Source organism: Panthera leo, chromosome A1, assembly GCF_018350215.1.
Source record: "Panthera leo isolate Ple1 chromosome A1, P.leo_Ple1_pat1.1, whole genome shotgun sequence".
Classification (NCBI taxonomy): Eukaryota; Metazoa; Chordata; class Mammalia; order Carnivora; family Felidae; genus Panthera; species Panthera leo.
Window position 1 is genome coordinate 115,498,705 of NC_056679.1, and position 21,311 is coordinate 115,520,015.

At 38.8% G+C, this 21,311-nt stretch overlaps 1 protein-coding gene and 1 pseudogene across 5 annotated transcripts; both read left to right on the forward strand.

The window, feature by feature from the left end:
- Window positions 1-170: 170 nt before the first annotated feature.
- Window positions 171-20,491, forward strand: PAIP2 (poly(A) binding protein interacting protein 2). 5 transcript variants are annotated; one of them, XM_042936673.1, is made up of 4 exons: window positions 171-377; window positions 15,407-15,570; window positions 16,975-17,154; window positions 19,479-20,491. In XM_042936673.1, the coding sequence occupies exons 2-4, from the start codon at window positions 15,433-15,435 to the stop codon at window positions 19,533-19,535; spliced, it is 375 nt and encodes a 124-aa protein (XP_042792607.1). In that variant the 5' UTR covers window positions 171-377; window positions 15,407-15,432; the 3' UTR covers window positions 19,536-20,491. The 5 variants fall into 5 exon arrangements, with proteins under 5 accessions (XP_042792607.1, XP_042792605.1, XP_042792613.1 ...); XM_042936671.1 differs by lacking the exon at window positions 171-377 and adding an exon at window positions 501-675; XM_042936679.1 differs by lacking the exon at window positions 171-377 and adding an exon at window positions 1,242-1,747.
- Window positions 12,408-14,171, forward strand: LOC122218406 (annotated as a pseudogene).
- Window positions 20,492-21,311: the final 820 nt, after the last annotated feature.

Consider the following 21,311-nt stretch of genomic DNA (forward strand, 5'->3'; position numbering starts at 1 on the left):
AAGGGGGACAGAATCCCAAGCAGGTTCTTCTCAGTCAGTGAGGAGCCCTACCAACTGAGCCACCCAGGCGCCCCTGTTGTTTCTGTTTCAGGATCTCTGGATGTCATTGGGTGGGTGTCACTGTTAGTGTGACACTGTGTATCACATACATACACCCAACAAATGGGCTGTTGTTATCTAGATTAGATATTCCTGTTTCGTGTCAATGGATTGGAGGTAACGTAGTCTGTAAGGTGTATTCTTCAGTCCTCAGCTCCCCCACTCACTGCATGCCAACATTCTTGAAAGACGGGTGTCCGGCACAGGCTCGGCCCAGCTCCAGTCTCCCAGAAAGAATGCGACACGATTTCCCGACTTCCAGTATACCCGTGTGCCAGGTATGCAGAAGAGGTCGTTGCGCATGCACAAGTGTGCAGCCTGGGATACGAAGGGAACGTTGGGGTCGCTCGTTCTCTCGCGCGCTCTCTAGTGGCTTCAGAGAGCAGCGTTGACAGAACGAGGGGGCGGAGCCGACGGCGGCGGAAGTGAAGTCACTTCCGGGCTGGGGTGTTTGTTTGGACTGGAGAAGGGAGGCGGCGGGCGAAGCGCGCGTCGAGCGGGGGAGCGGCGCTGCCTGTGGAGATCCGCGGAGGCCGACCGGATTCGTTGGCTGCCGTCCCCGCTGCCGTGCACTGGGTGAGGGGTTCCCTCGGGCGGAGCGGCCAGAAGGGTGCGGCGTCCCCGGCGGTCGAGGGACAGCACCTTGGCGACGGTTGAGGGTCCCCTGGGTTCTTGGCCACCAAGCCTTGTATGGCTTCCTTACTCCTTGCGTCTTTCAGTCGGATCTGAGGGATGAGCTGGGACCGACTCAGACTCTTTCTTCTTTGAGAAATGGCCGTCGCTTTTTTTCTCATTGTCATTATTATTTATGATTTGGATCTCGCAGCACTCTATCCGGGTCCTCGGTAGCGCGCGAGGGTTGCCGGGATAGCACTTTCTCGTGGCCCCCCTTCCTCCCTCCACTTTCTTCACCTCCCCTCGGGTACCCTTTTCCCCTGCCCCCCACTGCCGCTTCGGCAACAAAGCTCATTGTTTCTCCCCAGTTTACGCCTGCGCGTCGCCACGCGCAGCCCATACTTGCTGCGCGTGCGCGCTCCTCCCGTCGTCGGGGTTGGGGAAGAGAGGGGCGGAGGGACTGGCGGGCTGGCGAGCGTCCGAGGGGAGCTTTCTACAACCGTCCACTGGCCAGTACCTTTCGGATCCGCTTTCTCCCGTTTCTTCACCTTTCCTTACTCCTTATTGTTAGTTATATTGTTTCCCATGCTCCTGATAGAAGGGCTGGAATCCGTGCTCCGGGAGTATTGGAAACCAGATGAACTTTAACGGCCCATCTAATCACATTCCGGTCCTCCTTTTTAATTTCTCTTCCACTATATGCTTACTCCCCACTGCCACTAAAATTATATGGCTTGCGGTGAAGTTTGTTTTTTCAAAACATTTGTTGAAGCAGCCGGCAGTGGTATTTTCTGGTGACTCAAAAAGAGGCCTTTTCTGCTTCCTTTTGTTGTCTTGCACTCCCTGATTTTGCAGCCCCATCACCTCATGGAAACCACAAACTCTAGAAAGAATTTGGCTTTCAGTTTGCCGTGGGAAAAAGTCTAACAGCTGACAGCTTTTGACGTTACAACAGAAGACAAATTCCCATTTTCGTGCGCTGGCTAATCTTGTAGTCTCGTGGCATGGTTTTTCACAAATTGCAGTTGAGCAGGTGTTGGTTTGCATTTTCAATTTACGTTTATAAATAAGAAAAAGGTTTCTGTAAGGATTTAAATTTGATTCCCAGTGTTTGCTGGTTTGTGCTTCTGATTCCAATTTGTGAAAGGATATTTGGGGCAAATTAGCTTGTTTATGCTGCTTGTTAATTGTGAACTTGTACAAAACTTAATTCTTTCTCACAAATAAGTGTCTATGATAAATAAAGATAGGTAACTCTACAAAAATTACTGCCTATTTATCTCTTTCTTTAAAGGATGGTTGTTAAGCAATGGAAGTAATGTTTAAAGTCCTGGGAGCTTAGAGGGTTTTATTATAATGTATATTACTGCTTAGGGTAGATGATCTCTACCCTCTTTGGAACAGAGTAAGTTTATCGTAGGCTTTTCCTTCAGTAGGCACTGTACACCTTATTCAGGTTTCCCCCTTTCTGACTGTAGAGAGTGATGCTCCACTTTTAATAGAAAATGTAAACATTTATAAAATGTTGTTAGCATAGCAATTTCATTGATAATGTGGGAGGTGAAAGAAGGTAGAAAATAAGGCTTCAGCACCCTTTCTTTTGTGATTTTACATTTTTGTGATTTACAGACTTTATTATAACCTGTGAAAAAGGCAGAGCAAGTTTTATCTTGCCCATTTTGAAATTGAGGAAATAGAAGTTTGAGAAATTATTTTATTAGGCATATATTTCCACAGCACTTAGTAATGCCAAGCATTGTTCTAAGTGTTTTTACAAGTATTTAATCTTCACCCTCCCTAGGTGGTAAGTACAACTGTAAAATAAAGCTAACAAGTGAGAGATGTGAATTAACTTGTCCAGTGTACACAGCTAGTAAGAGCTGGAATTCAAACCCAAGTAGTCCAGGGATTATGTGCTCTTAACCATTTTACTGTTTAGTGACATACTCAGGATCTGGTAGGTTGTTAGTGGCGTATCTTAGTTTCGGACCCAGTGCAAGATTAAAGTTGCCCAGGCTATACCCCTTGTGATCTGGACCACCCTCTTGCATAGGTACATTAGTAATTTGCATGTGATACAGCCTAAGTTTCAGTTCCAGTAACAGTCTTTTTTGTTGTTCTAGATTTCCTTACTGTTTAGAGCAGTGCTGTCCAATAAGTACTAATAGCACATGTCTGTTGAGCATTTGAAATGTGGCAAGTGCAGCGAAAGAACTAAATTTTTTATTTTATTGAGTTTGAATTAATTTATTTTTATTTAGCCATGCATAGCTGTTGGCCCCACCACATTGGATAGTGTGGATATAGAGGTTTGAATTCCTTCTGCTTATTTTTTGTGTCAGTTTTTATAAGTAAGGCTGGTGTTTCTGATGTTCTTTGAGCTTTTATCCAGTAGTGATGATAGGCAGTGCTGACCCATCCTTACTCTCACCAGATCACCTTTGTTATACCTTGTTAAGATTACGATTATAGTCTTCCTTCTGTCACATTGTTTCACTCCTACAGGTTTTTGGACATGTGATTTTTTTACCTTATACCTTGCTCTAACAACCTTTAATTGCTATAAATGTTTAATAAGCCCCAAAATAGATAATACTGTTATGTGCTAGGCTCTATGCATAGATACTATTATTATTACCATTTAATAGATGGGAAATCTGAGACGCAGAAAGGTTAAATAACTTGCCCTTGGGTTCCAGAGCCATTGCTTTTAATCATTAATGTATACTGCCGAACATTAAAACAAAAAATTCAAAGCTGCTTACAAACTTGAGTGGAAAACAAGCAGAAACAGGTTTCTTTATCCTCTTTCACTGCTGGAGAGACAACTAATTATAGTAATGTGTGTATGCAAGTAAGGTTAAGGAGTCACAATTGTTCAAAATAGAGTCCAATGGAATAAGAAAAGGTGTCTGTGGAGTCAGATTAAGGAAAGAAGAGAGAACTGTATTTGAATTTTAATGTGAATACTTTAGAGATGAAACTAGGGAGAAGTTTCTAAAGCTTAAAAGATTTCTATAATTTAAAATTTCATAAAGAATATAAAAGAATGGACATTGCTGGAAACCATATTTATTTGTTTACTTTAATGTTTATTTCTTTAGAGAGAGAGGGTGACAGCAGGGGAGGAGCGGAGAGAGAAAGGGAGAGAATCCCAAGCAGGCTCCACCCTCAGCGCAGAGCTGGATGCAGGGCTTGGTCCTACAACCCTGAAATCATGAGCTCAGCTGAAATCAAGAGTCAGATGCTTAACCAACTAAGCCAGCACACTCTCCATGAGCAGGATCTTTACGAAAGAAAAACTAACACAATGAAAGCTGGAATATTTGCAGATAATAGAAAAGACACAAGTCTAAGTCTGTCCCACTTAATATTATTTAAATAGAAAAGCAAAAGACAATTTGAGACATGCAACAGCTGAGAAATTAATACTTTTGCATGACCTTGTGAAGAAATATTAAAGATGTCAAGTTAGAGGAAGATTGTGAATAAAAGAAACAATGATAACAATCTAGTAAAAATATAGACAATAATGTTAATTGTGTTTGGTTAAAAAATTCTAAAAGATCTATACCTAAAGGAAAACCAAACAGTATGGAACTAACACTGCTTAAATTATTTCCACAAAACAAAGGAGATGGAGTGGGAGGAAGGAAATGGGATAAGTAAAATCATTCTAAAGGTTCTTTCGTTGTCTGGGAGCAGGGATGGGTTGGAGACCCTGAACAAGGAAAAGCATTCTAAATGTCTTGAATTGTTTGGAGGTGTATAGAGCACGTTTTTAATGAATAGGAATCTGTGTAAATCTATTTTAATTTCACAGTAGATGTAAGTCACATTATCATGCTCTACACCTTAAACTTACAGTACTGATCTCAATTATATTTCAGACACGGGAGAGAAAACCAACTGAGATTCCTTAGTAGTTTGTAAGTCACAGAAAATAAATCTGATATTTTTTAAAATATGAGTTTATTACACTCACCGGTATGCAGAGTTCCTAAAAATAGGAAAATAAACACTACAGGAATACAATATGAGAAACTATAAGAAAAATTTAAAAATTATGATGGAAGACATAAAACCAACCATCAGTTATCAAAAATGATAAATCTCTGAGACTGGTTCAAATAGTCTAACTCTTAGAGTATAGGACTTGAATAGACCACTTTCAGAATTTAACAGATCAAGTAAAAAAAAAAAAAGACCATTTATGTATCTATATTTAGATTTAGATATAAACGTAGATATGTAAATATATATTTTTTTGTACCTTAGAAATAGAAGTCACACATTTCTCTCTTTAGACCCAAGGGGTTTGCAAAAACCATAGTTGTCTGCAAACAAAACAATAATAAGCCCCAAAAGTGAAGGTTTTTCTAGCTGCATTTTAAAATGTTTATTTTTGAGAGAGAACACAAGCAGGGGAGGAGCAGAGAGACGGAGGCACAGAATCTGAAGCAGGCTCCAGACTCTGAACTGTCAGCACAGAGCCTGATTTGTGGTTTGAACCCACTAACCATGATCTCATGAGCTAAGTCAGACTTAACTGACTGAACCACCTAGGTGCTTCACTGGGTACATTTTATAACATAATGAAGTCAAACTAGAAATCAGGGCATCAAAGGGTAAACAAAAGAACCATTTGGAAATGTAAAAATATTCTTCGAAATAATCTCTGGCTCATTATAAATTAAATAATTTGTAGATACCTAAACTTGATGAGAACTAAATTCAAAATACATGGAAAATTTATAGATACAAATCATTTATTAAATGGAAGGTTGAAAATGTTTGTCGACTTAAAAATCAGGGTAACAAATTGGTAGAAATTTAGTGAAGGGAAAATAAAGTGAAAAAACAAATTGATAAAAATATGTAGAAAAAATGAATTAAAGTAGGGGCTTTGTTTATTAAAATTGAATTTTTAATAGGTATCCATTCAAAATTCAATGGATGAATGTAACAGTGTCTCTCCCCACCCAGTTATCTCTGTAGGCATTGAGTGTTGTTTTTTGACAGTTCTTTTTTTTTCTTCTTTAATGTTTGTTTATTTTTGAGAGACAGAGACAGAGTGCAAATGGGGGAGGGGCAGAAAGAGGGAGACAGAATCTGAAACAGGCTCCAGGCTCTGAGTTGTCAGTACAGAGCCTGACATGGGGCTGGAACTCATGGACCGTGATACCATGACCTGAGCTGAAGTCGGATGCTTAACCAACTGAGCCACCCAGGCACCCCTTAACAGTTCTTACTGAGCTATAATTCACTGCCTGTAACTCATTTAAAGTATACGGTAGAGTTGTTTTTAGGATATTCACAGAGTTGTGCATCCATTACCACAATTTTAGAACATTTTTGTTACCCCAGAAAGAAACCCCATACTCCTTAGCTGTCATACAGTATGTAATGCTTTGTGACTGGCTTCTTTCACTTAGCATAATGTTTTCAGTGTTCATCCATGATACAGCACGTATCAAGTATTTCATTTCTTTTTATTGTCAAATAATATTCTGTTGTATGGAGATACCACATAGTATTTATCAATTGGTGGACCACTGGGTTTTATTCACTTTTTGGCTATTATGAATAATACTGATACGGAAATTTGTGTACAAGTTTTGTGTAGGGCATATATTTTCATTTCTCTTAGATGTATACTTAGTATAAATATCGGGTTCCATGTTTAATCTTTTGAGGAACTGCTAGACTTTTTCAAATCAGCTGCATCATTTTAACATGCCCATCAGCAGTAAACGAAGGTTCCAATTTCTCCACGTTTTCACCAATACTTATTATCTTTTTTATTACAGCCATTCTAGTGTAAAGTGGCATCCCATTGTGATTTTGATTTGCATTTCCCCCACGATTAATGATTTTGAGTATTTTTTCATGTATTTATTGATATTTGTATGTTCTTTGGAAAACTGTTGTTTGCCCATTTTTAAATTGTGTCATTTTTATTGAGTTGTAATAGTTCTTTATATATTCTAAATACAAGTTCCTTATCAGATATGATTTGCTTCTCTGTTTTATATGTTCTCAGAGATTCTGTGCATTTGAAATGCACAGATCTTCCTCTTAATACATATATAGGAAGAGTTTATTAGACTCACGGGTATGCACATTGCAAACCTGGAGTTTTTTTTCTAAGATAAATCTCTAAATGAGGAAAAGGAACATATAATCAAATTATATGTAATGAAACAAGTTAGAATAGTTACATTCTTTGCAATTTTATAACAAAATTAAAATTGCGGAGAAAATGAAATTTTAATGAAATATAAATTACTGTAATTAACCAAAGAGGTAAAAAACCTGAATATACTAATCATAACAAGAAAAACAAAATTAAAGGTTGTTAAAGATATTTTAAGAGCACTGAGCCCATGTAACTTTAGATTCGTATGTCAGGATCCCATCATTCTTATTATTCAAACTATTCCTGAATAATAACAATGGAAATATTCTAGTTCATTTATGTTTGTAAGCTGTTTTCTGCCAGGGTCTGGCATTCTAGCAGTTTTCTTTCAGTTTAGTTTTTTGCTTTTTATTACTGAGAATATGATTTTTCTTGTCACTTTTTTGAAAATAATGTTTTTTGTCTTTTAAAAATTCCCTTTGATATTCTGCACTTTGACTCTTGTATCTTGGTTTGTAAATACTTATCTTTTCTTTTTTTTTTTTTTTTCTTTTTTTTTTTAATTTTATTTTTTTTTAAATTTTTTTTTTAATGTTTATTTATTTTTGAGACAGAGAGAGACAGAGCATGAGCGGGGGAGGGTCAGAGAGAGGGAGACACAGAATCTGAAACAGGCTCCAGGCTCCGAGCTGTCAGCACAGAGCCCGACGCGGGGCTTGAACTCACGGACCGTGAGATCATGACCTGAGCCGAAGTCGGCCGCTTAACCGACCAAGCCACCCAGGTGCCCCTTTAATTTTATTTTTGAGAGAGAGAATCCCAGGCAGGCTCCTCACTGCCAATGCGGAGCCTGACACAGGCTCAAACTCACGAACCATGAGATCTTGACCGGAGCCAAAATCAAGAGTCAGATGCTTAACCGACTGAGCCACCCAGGCACCCCTGGCCTCTGTGGTTTCTAATGTGAAATCAACTGTTAATCTTGTTTTGAGGATTCCTTGTATGTAAAGAGACACTTGTATTGCAGATAATCTCTTCTCTTTGTCTTTCAGTAATTTGATTATAATGTGTCTTAATTGTGGATCATTTTGAGTTTATACTGCATGGAATTTGTTGAGCTTTTGGATATGTAGAGTAATACATACAGATTTGTTATCAAGTGTGAGGAGTTTGGGGTCACTATTTTCTTTTTTTAAAGGTTTTATTTTTAGGGGCACCTGGGTGGCTCAGTCAGTCGTCTGTCTCTTGATTTCAGCTCAGGTTGTGGTCCCAGGGTCATGGGATCAAGCCCCACGTTGGGCTCTGTGCTGAGCATGGAGCCTGCTTGGGATTCTTTCTCTCTCCCTCTATCCTTCTTCCCCTGCTTACTTATTCTCTCTTTAAAAAATATATATGTATATATTTTTAATCAATCTCTACACTTAATGCAGGCTCAAACCCACAACCCTGAGACCAAGAGTCCCAGGCTTCACTGACTGAGCCAGACAGGCATCCCAAGAGGCCGTTATTTTCTTAAAATATTTTTTCTGGCCCCTTGTCTTCTTCTGAGATTCCCATTATTTGTATGATAGTTGCCCACTGGTCTTAAGGTTCTGTTCATTATTCTTCATTGTTTTACTTCCCTCCCAAAGCTCTTTAATCTCAATTGATTTATCTTTAAATTTGCTGATTTTTTTTCTCCTTGATCAAATCTGTTGTAATCCTTTGGTAAATTTTTCATTTCAGTTATTGTACTTTTCAACTCCAGAAATTCCGTTTGGTTTCTTTTTAGTTTTTCTATATTGATATTCTCTATTTTTTTCATGTTTATTTATTTTGAGAGAGAGCACATGAGCAGGGGAGGGGCAGAGAGGGACAGAGAGAGAGACTCCCAAGCAGGCTCTTTGCTCAGCGCAGAGCCCAGTGCAGGGCTTGATACCACGGCCGCAGGATCACGACTCAAGCTGAAATCAAGAGTCAGACATTTAACCAACTGAACCACCCAGGTGACCCCCCACTTTTATTTAATGTTTGTTTATTTATTTTGAGAGAGACAGCACTAGCAGGGGACTGGCAGAGAGACAGGGAGAATCCCAAGCAGATGCTGCACTGTCTTCACAGAGCCGGATATAGGGCTTGAACCCACAAACTATGAGATCATGACCTGAGCCAAAACCAACAGACACTTAACTGACTGAGCCATCCCATCACTCCTGATACTCTCTATTTGATGAGACCTCATTATTATGGTTTCCTTTAATTATTTTGTACTTGATGTAAAGTCTTGTAAGTCCAATGTCTAGGCTTCCTCAAGGAAGTTTGTTTTTTCCTGTGTATAGGCCATATTTCTTACTTCTTTTCATGACTCCTCATTTTTGTTGAAAACTGGACATTAATATTATAATGTAGTGCCATTAAAAATCAGATCCTCCTTTCTGCAGGGTTTTTGTTCTGCTTGTTATTGATCTGTTTAGTGATTTTTCTGAACTAATTTTATAAAAGTTTGAGTTCTTTTTGTATGTGTATGGCCGTTGAAGCCTTTTAGCTTAGTGGTCAGATAGTTATTTAAAAAGAGATTTTCTGAGGTCCCTGGCTGGTTCTGTCTGTACAGCATGCAACTCTTCATCTTGGAGTTGTGAATTCAAGCCACACGTTGGGTGTAGAGATTGCTTAAAATAGAATAAAATAAAAATCTTTAAAAGATTTTTCTTTGGGTGCCCGGGTGGCACAGTCGGTTAAGTGTCTGACTGTGGCTCAGGTCATGATCTTGTGGTTTGTGAGTTCGAGCCCTGCGTCGGGCTCTTTGCTGACAGCTCGGAGCCTGGACCCTGCTTTGGATTCTGTGTCTCCCTCTTTCTCTCTGCCCCTCCCCCATTCCCTCCCTCTCTCTCTCAAAAATAAATAAACGTTAAAAAAAATTTTTTTAAATACATATGTTTCTTAAATACCTATGAACAAAAAAATTGTCTCAGTCTTTGTAGGTAGATTCTTGTTTATGTTGAGGCATACCTTCAACACTCAAGCAGTTTACAGCTTTCTTAGCCCTCACTTTATGTGCATATACTGAAGGTCAGCCAGAGTATAGGGCCTTCACAGGTCTTTTGTTTTTTTTTTTAATGTTTATTTATTTATTTTGAGAGAGAGAGTACTTGCGGGAGGGGCAGAGAGAGAGGAGGAGAGAGATAATTCCGAGCAGACTCTATGCTGTCACTACAGAGCCTGACATAGGGCTCTATATCATGAACCATGAGATCATGACCTGAGCTGAAATCAAGAGTCAGACGCTTAACTGACTGAGCCATCCAGGCACCCCTCAGGTCTTTTCTGAGCATGCTCCCAGCACTGGACTTGCCCAGGGCCTTGGTTCCCTAGAATATGCAGGAGCTTTTCAAAGCCCTTATGCCCAAAGTATTTACTTCACCCATCTTTCCTCCCATGCTTTTTTCTTGGTGTTTTGTTTGCCACATCTCTTCTTCCTTGCCCTAGGTGGCTTTGGCTGCTATATTTGCCTTTAACTGTTTTTAACAAATGCCAATCCGACACTTTAGAATCATAAATTTATATACACAATGGAATACGTGGCAATGAGAAAGAATGAAATATGGCCTTTTGTAGTAACATGGATGGAACTGGAGAGTGTTATGCTAAGTGAAATAAGTCATACAGAGAAAGACAGATACCATTTGTTTTCACTCTTATGTGGATCCTGAGAAACTTAACAGAAGACCATGGGGGAGGGAACAGGAGAAAAAAAAGTTAGGGAGGGAGGCAAACCTTAAGAGACTCTTAAAGACTGAGAACAAACCGAGGGTTGATGACGGGTGGGTGATGGGTATTGAGGAGGGCACTTGTTGGGATGAGCACTGGGTGTTGTATGGAAACCAATTTGACAATAAATTTCATATTAAAAAAAATAAAACCATAAATTTTATGGTATTTGAACTATATACCCAATTTTTTTTTAATTTTTTTTTTTAACGTTTATTTATTTTTGAGACTGAGAGAAACAGAGCATGAATGGGGGAGGGTCAGAGAGAGGGAGACACAGAATCTGAAACAAGCTCCAGGCTCTGAGCTGTCAGCACAGAGCCCGACGCGGGGCTTGAACTCACGGACCGTGAGATCATGACCTGAGCCGAAGTCAGCCGCTTAACCGACTGAGCCACCCAGGCGCCCCTTATATACCCAATTTTTAAAAAAATATTTATTTTTGAGTGAAAGAGAGAGCATGAGCAGGGGAGGGCCAGAGAGAGAGAGGGAGACACAGAATCAGAAGTAGACTCCAGGCTCTGAGCTGTCAGCACAGAGCCCAATGCAGAGCTTGAACTCACAAACTATGGATCATGACCTGAGCCAAAGTCAGACGTATAACTGACTGTGCCACCCAGGCGCCCCCCCCCCCAATTTTTTTTAATAAGCTCTATACCTAGCATGGGGCTTGAACTCAGGACCCCAAGATTAAGAGTCACATGCTATATGAACTGAGCCAACTAGGTGATCCTATACGCAGTTTTTTTTTTAAATGTTTACTTTTTGAGAGACAGAGTGTGAGTTGGGGAGGGGCAGAGAGAGAGAGGGAGACACAGAATCTGAAACAGACTCCAGGCTCCAAGTTGTAAGCACAGAGCCCAACATGGGGCTCGAACCCACGAATCATGAGATCATGACCTGAGCTGGAGTTGGACACTCAAATGACTCAGCCACCCAAGCACCCCATCCTATACCCAGTTTTTAAAAACAGCAGAACATGCAGAGGATCCAGTATAAAGAATGTGGTCCAAGAAGGGTCAAGAACAAGTCATAGAAAAAAATTTAAAATTTGATACATCACGTTATATTAGAATACCTTATGTTCAATAATTGTAAGTCGTCAACATTCTGAAAGAAATGATCCTTACCCCTCTGGCTTTCACCTGGCTGGCTGTAGCCAGAAATTTGGTCAGCAATTGTTCCTTCCCTCAGCTGTCTAAGATACAAGATTAGTGTTTGGGCTCCAGTTTGTTCTTTTTGGTTTCAGTTATGATTTGTTTCCCAAATATTGCCTAATAAAATAATTTTATTTAGTCCTTTATGGACTCTTTCTCTAGGATTTATGCCAAAGCCACAGCTTGTTTGATGAAGTGATAATGAGCAAAAAAGCTGACCTAGAGCCTTGTCAAATACAGGGATTGGGCCCTTTTTTGCTATGCACTGTTGATATTTTCTTTGTTTACTGGTAGGCATCAAAGAGAGAGGGGAGTCCTTTGGGATTCTCAGACTATAGAATTTCCTGAGGCACATTTTTCATGGTTTACATAAGCTTGTGCTCATAAATTGAATGGACTTAAAAAAAAAAATAGATTGCCTTTACATGTAGATATAATTTGATTACAGAGTCATATTTAAATTTTTTTTAAGACATTTTATTTTATTTTTTTAATGTTTATTTTTGAGAGAGAGAGAGAGCACAAGCAGGAGAGGGGCAGAAAGAGAGGAAGACCTAGAATCAGAAGCAGGCTTGAGGCTCTGAGCTGTCAGCACAGAGCCCAGTGCGGGGCTTGATCTCACAAGATTGTGAGATCATGACCTGAGCCGAAGTTGGACGCTTAACCGACTGTGCCACCCAGGTGCCCCTGTTTTGCTATTTTTTTGAGAGCACATGCATGCAAGTCGAGGAGAGGTCAATAGAGGGGGTGACAGAAGATCCAAAGCAGGCTCTGCGCTGACAACAGACAGCCCAGTGTGGGGCTTAAACTCACAACCCCGAGATCTAGAGTCACATGCTTTACTGACTAAACTAGCCAGGTGCCCCTTTCTTAGATTCCTTTTATGGACTTAACCTTAAGAGTACGTATGTATAATGAAAACTCATACTATTCATATAATGTGAATTTAGTCTCTTAGGCTGGGGCTGGGATGTTTATATCCTGAAACACACAGGTATTTTCTGAAATACTGAATACTACTGACAGTAGCATCATGGTAGTGACATCTGTATTTGTTAAGAGGTCCTCAAATATAAGTTACTAAGAACTGCTGCCCTAGTTATTTATTATTGTATGTATACATGTGAAAGAGAAGCAGAGACAGACTGAGATTTATGTGCTAAGGTGTGGGTACAATGAAAATAATAGAAGGCACTATAAAAGCAGACAGGACAGAAAACAGAGAATGAATATCTTTGATAAAAAAGTTTTAAAAAAATAATGAATTAGGACTGGCAATACATATAGAGCAAGTGCTCCCTGAACCTTACCGAAGGAAAAAACTATTTGTGGTGGGACATTTTAGTTTTTAGTGTTTTTCTTGATTATAACGGGAGTAAGAACACCTGAAGTTTTTTAAACACTCTTCTCATATTAGGTATGCTGATTTCTTCGTTTGGCACAGGTCACACTGCTGTTTGAATTTATGTACAAGTGACTCATGTAAACTCATTTTTAGCAATTTCATACTTAATGAATTGGTAGAATATTGTAGAATCTGACCCTTAAGTTTCACACTTTTAGCCAGCAGTGTATCAACTGGTTTAGCCAGCAGTGTATCAACTGGTTTAGATCATGTTATCATTTAATGAATAGTATATAAGAAACCCAGTCTACTGTATTAGATATTGTTGTGTTTTTACTCACATAGAAAGAGATTAGATGCTTGAACTAGTTGGAGTCTGGTAGTCCTTTGTGGCTGTGCACCTGCTTGCTGTTGCTTTGAAGGTGGGTGAGTCTGTAGCCCCAGGAAGGAAGAAGTCATAGAAGCTGACTTATCCATAACAGGTCTTTAGGTCCATTGGTGCAGCAAATTTCAAAGCTAAGAGAGGAAGACTGCTTCTGATCCCTGTAGGAAGAGGAAGCAGGAAAAGAAATCTCAACATGGAAAAGGTCTCCCAGGAAAGCATAGGAGAAAAGCAGGCTGCAGTGCAGAATGCAGAAGAAGCCCATTCTTTGGGAGGTGGTGAAGGCCAGGAGCCTGGAGGAAGTATTAGAACAGGTTGGGCCTCACCTGCCCATGATGTTAGACAGGATATGCCCAATAGGCTTGTCAGTAACCTTGGTATGATAGATGGAGTTGCTGATGATATGGAACGGTTCATGGAGGAGATGAGAGAGATAAGGAGGAAAATTAGGGAGCTTCATTTGAGGTGCAGTTTGCACATTCTTATAGGACATCCCCCTCATCCTATCGTGATGAGTTTTATCTTATGCCTTGAATGCTGAGGTTAATATTAATAATAAAACATCCTGCTTCCCAAAGTAACGTTTTCTTGATGTACCCTTTGCTGTGAATCTGGTGTTCTGTCATATTTCTTTCTTTCTTTTTTTTTTTAATAAAGTTTTTTGTTTTTGTTTTGTTTTGGAAAGAGAAAACGGGAGGGCAGAGAGAGGGGGAACAGAGGATCCGAAGTGGGCTGTCATTTTTCTGTTTGGATATTTCATTTTGAGTTAGTCTGGAAGTTTTTCTGTCAGCAGGGGAGTTTCAGAAACTTGCATGGAAAAGTTTATTACATACTGTGAAGGTAGTAAAGCAGTTTAAAAAGCAGTCTATAGATAAACTCTCTCATTTAAAAGCATGCATATTGGGGCACCTGGGTGGCTCAGTCACTTAACCATCCAACTGTTGACAGTTGTGAGATTGAACCCAAAGTTGGGCTCAGCACGGGGTGTGGAACCTGCTTGGGATTCATTCATTTCCTCTCTCTGTCTCTCTCTCAACAAACTTTAAAAATAGATGCACCTGGGTGGCTCTCTCAGTTGAGAGTTCATCTCTTGGTTTCAGCTCAGGTCATGGTCCCAGGTCATGGGATTGAGCCCCTTGCTTAAGATTCTCTCTCTTCCTCTCTCTCTGCCCCTCTCCCCAGCTTGTGCTCTCTTTCTTAAAAAAAAAAAAAAAAAAAAAAAAAAAGAATAGCACGCATATTTTATTTATATATATATATGTATATATATATATATATGTATATATATATATATATACACACTACACACACACACACACACACACACACACACACACACACACACATATATATGAGATTACTTGACTTGCAAATCATTGTACAGTGGACAGATCCAGACATGGAGAAATTCGACATGGACCCAGAGATACAAAGCAAATAGAGAGTGTGCTATGAAGTCTAGAGATCCACAGCATTCTTTACCTTGGGACTGAGGAACTAAGAGGTTATTAAAAGTCTGTTTTCATTTGCAATCTCTGAGCTTTTTAATACCACCTGTTAAAAGTAGAATTTGCTTTTCATAAAGTCACTTGATTTAGATCTTCCAGACCTTGTTTTATAAAGCAAGAGATACCCAGTATTTAAAAAATTGGTTGATTTGGGAATTACGTTCAAGCTGTCAATTACCGTCATTTGCTGTTACCAGAAAGCACTAGATGAATCTAGGCTATTCTCAGCAATTTCTTGAATATTGAGATCATTTGAGAAAAAAAAAAAAAATGAAACTTTCCACTTGCTTGGTTTATCATGTGCCTTAATACATCATGTGCATGTAATACCTAACCACGATTCCTGGAGATAATAGCTGCTCACTAAGAACCGAAAGAATGACTAACACAATTAACTATTGTTTTTCTTTTAAGGTTAAAAACGCCAACTAACGCCAACCATGAAAGATCCAAGTCGCAGCAGTACTAGCCCAAGCATCATCAATGAAGATGTGATTATTAATGGTCATTCTCATGAAGATGACAATCCATTTGCAGAGTACATGTGGATGGAAAATGAAGAGGAATTCAACAGACAAGTTAGTTTTATGTACAAACATACTCTCTCTTTTGTAGCCCATAACAGCTCTCAGTACTTGACCCTGAAGCGTGTTTTATTTTGTCCCTTAATATATGAAATATATGGATTAATGTGCCAGTACTCCTCTTTTATTTGGATGCTGATTACTACCAGGTTTATCTGCTCACTGAAATAATATAGGGAGGTTTTTTCAGCATTCCACCCCAGATATTCTTATTCAGGAGGACTAGGGTAGAGCCTAGGAAACTTGTTTTTTAAAAGCTCCAAGATAGGGTGCAACTAGATGGTTTATTTGGTGTATCATGTGACTCTTGATCTCAGGGTTGTGAGTTCGAGCCCCATATTGGGTGTAGAGATTACTTGAAAATAAAACTTAAAAAAATAAAGTTGGTTCCAGTGTACAGTTAGGTTTGGAATCCATTGCCATGCACCAATCAGATTGCTGTTAAAAGAGTAGAAAGCAGGAGCAGATAGTCCTAGGTACTAGGGTACAGAATTGTGTTGTGTTTCACCTGAGGTTCTCAATCTGATGAGCCTGAAAATCTGCCACTACTGTTCTCTTTAGAGAATGCTCAGACATTGATGAATGTTGTCTTTTATTTCCATATTTCTGGCATCTGTTCCCATCTTTTGTCTAGTTCCTCCCTGATCATGGCTTTGGTAATCAGTAGTCAGCTGGATTTCACCATATCCAGTAATGGATATTCTAGAGTAAAACAGTGTAAATTCAGTGAGAATCATTTGGGCTGTTTTTGTTGGTTTGGATTTGTTTTTAATTACCCATGCCTTGACCCTACCCTGTACAGAATTTTAGTCATTTTTGGTTGGGTTTAGGGTTTTCGTAGTTGTAAAGTATCACAGGTAATTCCAATAGGCATTCCTCAATGAAAGCACTCCTTTATTTAATACTTCCCCACTTTCTGCTAGGACACATAAAGACAGCAAAACCTTAAACAGATCCTCCCTAGTCTTACAGTAAACGTTTTTTTTCTTGGCACAGAAGCAGAGAAGGTTAAAATAGTGTGTTTTTAAATGCTTTAAATTGCTTTTTTTGTTTTTTTGTTTCTGTTTTTTTGTTTTGTTTTTTGTTTTTGTTTGTTTGTTTGTTTGTTTTTTTGAGAGAGGGAGCATGCACATGAGCTGGTGAGGGGCAGAGGAAGAGAGAGAATCCTAACCTAAGCAGGCTCCACGTCCAGCACGGAGCCCAGTGCAGAGCTCGATCCTACAACCCTGGGATCATGACCTGAGCCGAAATCAAGAGTTGAATGCTCAGCCAACTGAGCCACCCAGGCACACCTTAAATGCCTTAATTCAGGATATTTTAAATCATTCCTAGTGACACATTCCTAGTGACACATTACCAAGTGTGCTATCAGTGATCCTTTATTTATTATAAATCCAGATAGAAGAGGAGTTATGGGAAGAAGAATTTATTGAACGCTGTTTCCAAGAAATGCTGGAAGAAGAAGAGGAACATGAGTGGTTTATTCCAGCTCGAGATCTCCCACAAACTATGGACCAAATCCAAGACCAATTTAATGACCTTGTTATCAGTGATGGCTCTTCTCTGGAAGATCTTGTGGTAAAAAGTTATTTTTCATCTTTTTAAAAAACTAGCTCATCTTTCCCATAAGAGGAAAAGCCAGCAGTATCTGTTTAACAAGAGTTCTACATTTCTTCCCCTTCAGAAATTGTACTGCTTCTTTCTATGGAAGCAGGGGCCTCTCAGTCTCACTTATGACTTAGAGTGACTTCTGGCAACACTCTGGAGCTAGTCTGAGGCTGCTAACAGACTTCTTGCCACTGCTTTTAGTTTTGATAACTATATTACCCTAGGATATGTAAATATCTTAAAGCTTTAATCCAAAAGAAGTATATTGTATGTCCATGTAACTTGCCTATACAAAAGTAGCTTGATGAAGAAGTTTTGCTCATTAATTTTTTTCTTAAACATTTGGCAAAATTTGCACATTTTTATCTGAAAGGTGAAAATTTGGAGATTTTTTTTTTTCCTGCCCCAAGATTTTCATTGAGTTACCCTAACTCCATTTGGAACTGGGATTTAATATGGACTTTTACAAGCTCTTGGCAGAAGAGGAACAAAAACCTATTTGCATTTTTACCTACTCTCTATGTCTCATTGCTGGGGATGGTAGGTACATTTGCAGTAAATTTTTTCAGGAATTAAGATAAATAGGCATCAGTGCTAGAATAGAACGTGATGAATCGTTTGCTAAAATTAAGATAAAATGATCTAAAGTCATAATGGTGACCTTTCTGTCCATATTGACAGTCTCTACTTGCGTTTACAATATAGTTCTCTGGGATTTACTCCTAGACTCACAAATATTTTTTGCAGTTATTTTTTGTTCACTGTGCATTGATTTCTTAACCTGGCGATATATCATAATTACCTGTGAAGGATTAAAACCAAAAATAAGTCCCTTAGCTAGATCCCAGACTTGCAAACCAGTTGTCTAGGCATAAAAAGCACTCCTAGGGCATACTGCCAGCCTGCCCCATCAGGCATTTGGGAACCATTCTTCTAAAGGGCTGTATGGAGAACACTGAAATTTACATCGTAGTACAGATTTGTTGTAGTAAATGACAACCCAGTTGAGCAGATGTGTGATCTCAATAGTCTGTTGTGATATGCTTGCTTATGACTACATTAGTCATTCCACAAATAATCCTGGTTGCTCTGATGAGTGAAGTCCTTTGCTGGTCATAATGTATAACTTTAATCTGGACCCAATACAATTTCATTGTCTAGAAACTGGCTTGTTCTTTTTGGTCTATTTGAGATTATGTTAATTCCTTATCATTCTTTTGTAGCTGCCAAAAGATTGCACATTCAAGAACAATGCTTTTTTTAATTTAAACTTCACACTTTTAAAGTTTAGATAGATTTCCTTTGAGAGAAGTGAGAGTATGTCCTGTCCAAGGAAATGGCTGTGTATAAATTATAAAATTAAAATTAAATTGTTGCTTCAAGATGTTATTTAATATACTTTGGTCATGAAGTAAGTGGCATAGGGGGATCATATTCAGTCTAAAAGCCTACCAGTATTCTGACATTTCAGGCCCTGTAATACATCCCGATTTCTTTTCATCTTTATCAACTATGGTGGAGGCAGATTTCCACATTGTGGAATGTCTGACATGTCTGCTTAGGAAAGTCAAGATTTAGAGATCTAGAATACTGGCTCTTAGAGACTTTGGCCCATTCTTCCTCTAACTGATGCAGAAATAGGGTTCCAAAGAGAGTGACTTATCCAGGCTTTCATAGGAAGTTAGTTTAGAGCAGAGCTGGAATTCCATCTTAGGGTCTTCTCATTCCCCATGTAGTTTTCTTTTCCTTTTACAAACTTTGCTTCCTGTAGTAATTAGAATACAGCAGTTTTAGAAAGACAACTGTATATTTTCAATGAGGATCATAAGCAAAATTAATCCATAAACAATTCCCCAATCCACTTTAATCATCATTTCAATACTTGTTTAATATTTTTGCATAGTATGAAACTGTTAAAATCAAATATTATAGTTAAATGAACAGAATTCCTTATTCAGTGACACCTTTTTAGTTTGTGTGTAGATAGTGGGTTTCTGATTACACTTAAGCAAATTTAATTTCAATTTTTTCTTTCTCTTTAGAAGGCTATAAGTTTTCATATATTATGTATGTGTATATGTATATACACATACATAATATATATAGTTTACTTCTGGTTCCTTCTTTCCCTTCTTATAGATAAGATTTTTTGGGTTAAGTTTAACCGTACAATCTGAGTTCTTTTGTCTTACGTTTTTTGGAAGATATTTTTGCATGTGGATCTGGGTTGAATGCTTTTGAGTATCTGAAGCCATCTGTTAATGAACTTGATTTTTTATGTACTTATTTTCCAGGTCAAGAGCAATCTGAATCCAAATGCAAAGGAGTTTGTTCCTGGGGTGAAGTACTAAAATATTTGAGTAGACGGGGCCCTCTTTTGGTGGATGTAGCACAATTTCCACACTGTGAAGGCAGTATTAGAAGACTTAATTGTAAAAGCTCTCTCTTGTCACTGTGTTACACTTATGCATTGCCAAAGTTTTGTTAGTCTTGCATGCTTAATAAAAGTGCTGAGACTGTTATTAAGTAATAAGCTGTCAAACATTTACTGAAAATAGAATTGGCCCCATGGCTTGATGTGAAGACAGCGAGGAAAGAAGCACCAGTCAAGATGTAACAAAGCGCCAAATTAAAATGACCTCTAAATCTTCGTGAATTGCCTTTTTTGAGGCTAAACTGGTCCCTTAGCGTTAGCTAACCGTTGTTAATGTCCAAACTTTTTTTTTTTTTTAACGAGTAAATTTAAGTTCAAGTTGTTAGGCAAATTTCTCAGTTCAGACTTACTAAATTTGCATTTGTCACTATCAAGAATTTCCGTTTTCTGAAGAAGGCCTTGTTAATTAATTTGAAACAATTCATTATAGACAAGTAAGTCTTTGGTTACTGAGGTTATAAGGTAATGCTCATGATGAGAACTAGCCCTGACTTTTATGGTATGTTATCACATAAGAAATGTGAATCCTCCTAGTGTTAGATCTGAGGAAGTATTGCATCTTCTCAGGTGTCACTGCATCATAGCCATGCCTATGTGAAGTGCAACATTTGACCCACCATAATCCAATTGAACAAAGAAATTGTAACATGATTTGAGTGGTGCTTTTCCTTGCTTTGTTAACCATCACTACAATGGTCTGCAGCACAACTTTTCTTTTAACAAAGCTAGAACAGTTTTGGCTTCTTAAACTTCATACTTGGGTAGGTTAAGCTGCCATACGTGTTCAGTGTGAATAGTGTTTAAGTTGAAAATATTGTAAAAAAATTATATTTTTTCAAAAATATTTAAAAAAATAAATAATAGTAGAACCGAGCTGATGGTTGTGTTTATTGGTGCTTGAGTGCAGACTCTCCTGTGGTGATTGATACTCACTGTATTGTGGTTTCAGTACTTCAGGACAACCCTACTGGCAAGAATTGCTAAGAGAGCAGGCTTTATTAAATTCCATAGTGTCAAGTGTGTCATTACGCATGTATCTGTCCAAAATGTAGCAGTAAAACAAACCTGATCTCCCCTTCTGTAAGCCACTGTGATTACCTCAGGCTGCAGTCAGTGTCAGGGCAGTTATGGATGTCCACCTTAAGAAGGTTTTTGGCTAACCAGTGTAATGGTAACCTTACTCTAGTATAATCTCCATTGGCTTCTGCCCTTCACAAGCCGTTGCTGGTCTGATTGGACTGGTTTGCTATTTTGGTTCACCTGGACCATCCCTGTTTTCCCCTCACAAGCTTATTTATATGTTTGTTCCTGAGGTGAAGTATTAAAGGAGTTTGTTCCTGGGGTGAAGTACTTTATTTTGGGATAATCGTTATCTTGGGACAGGCTGTCAGCCAACTAGCAATTCCCTGGTTCTACATACAATTCTACCTTATGGCCCTACTCAGTTATGCTTTTCTTGAGTTTGTTGGGCTCAGAATTGAGAAGGCCATATAGTCAGTCTGGTTCACATTCTTTGTGGGGGATCCTTTGGTGTGCCCAAATGCCCCAGTGTTTTTTAATAGCTACCTTAAAAGACAATAAACAAGTAGGTTGTTGTTTTTTTGTGGTTTGTGGTTTTTTTGTAATCTCAAGCACCTGGCTGGCTCAGTTGGTAGAGCATACAACTCTTGATCTCAGGGTTATGAGTTCACGC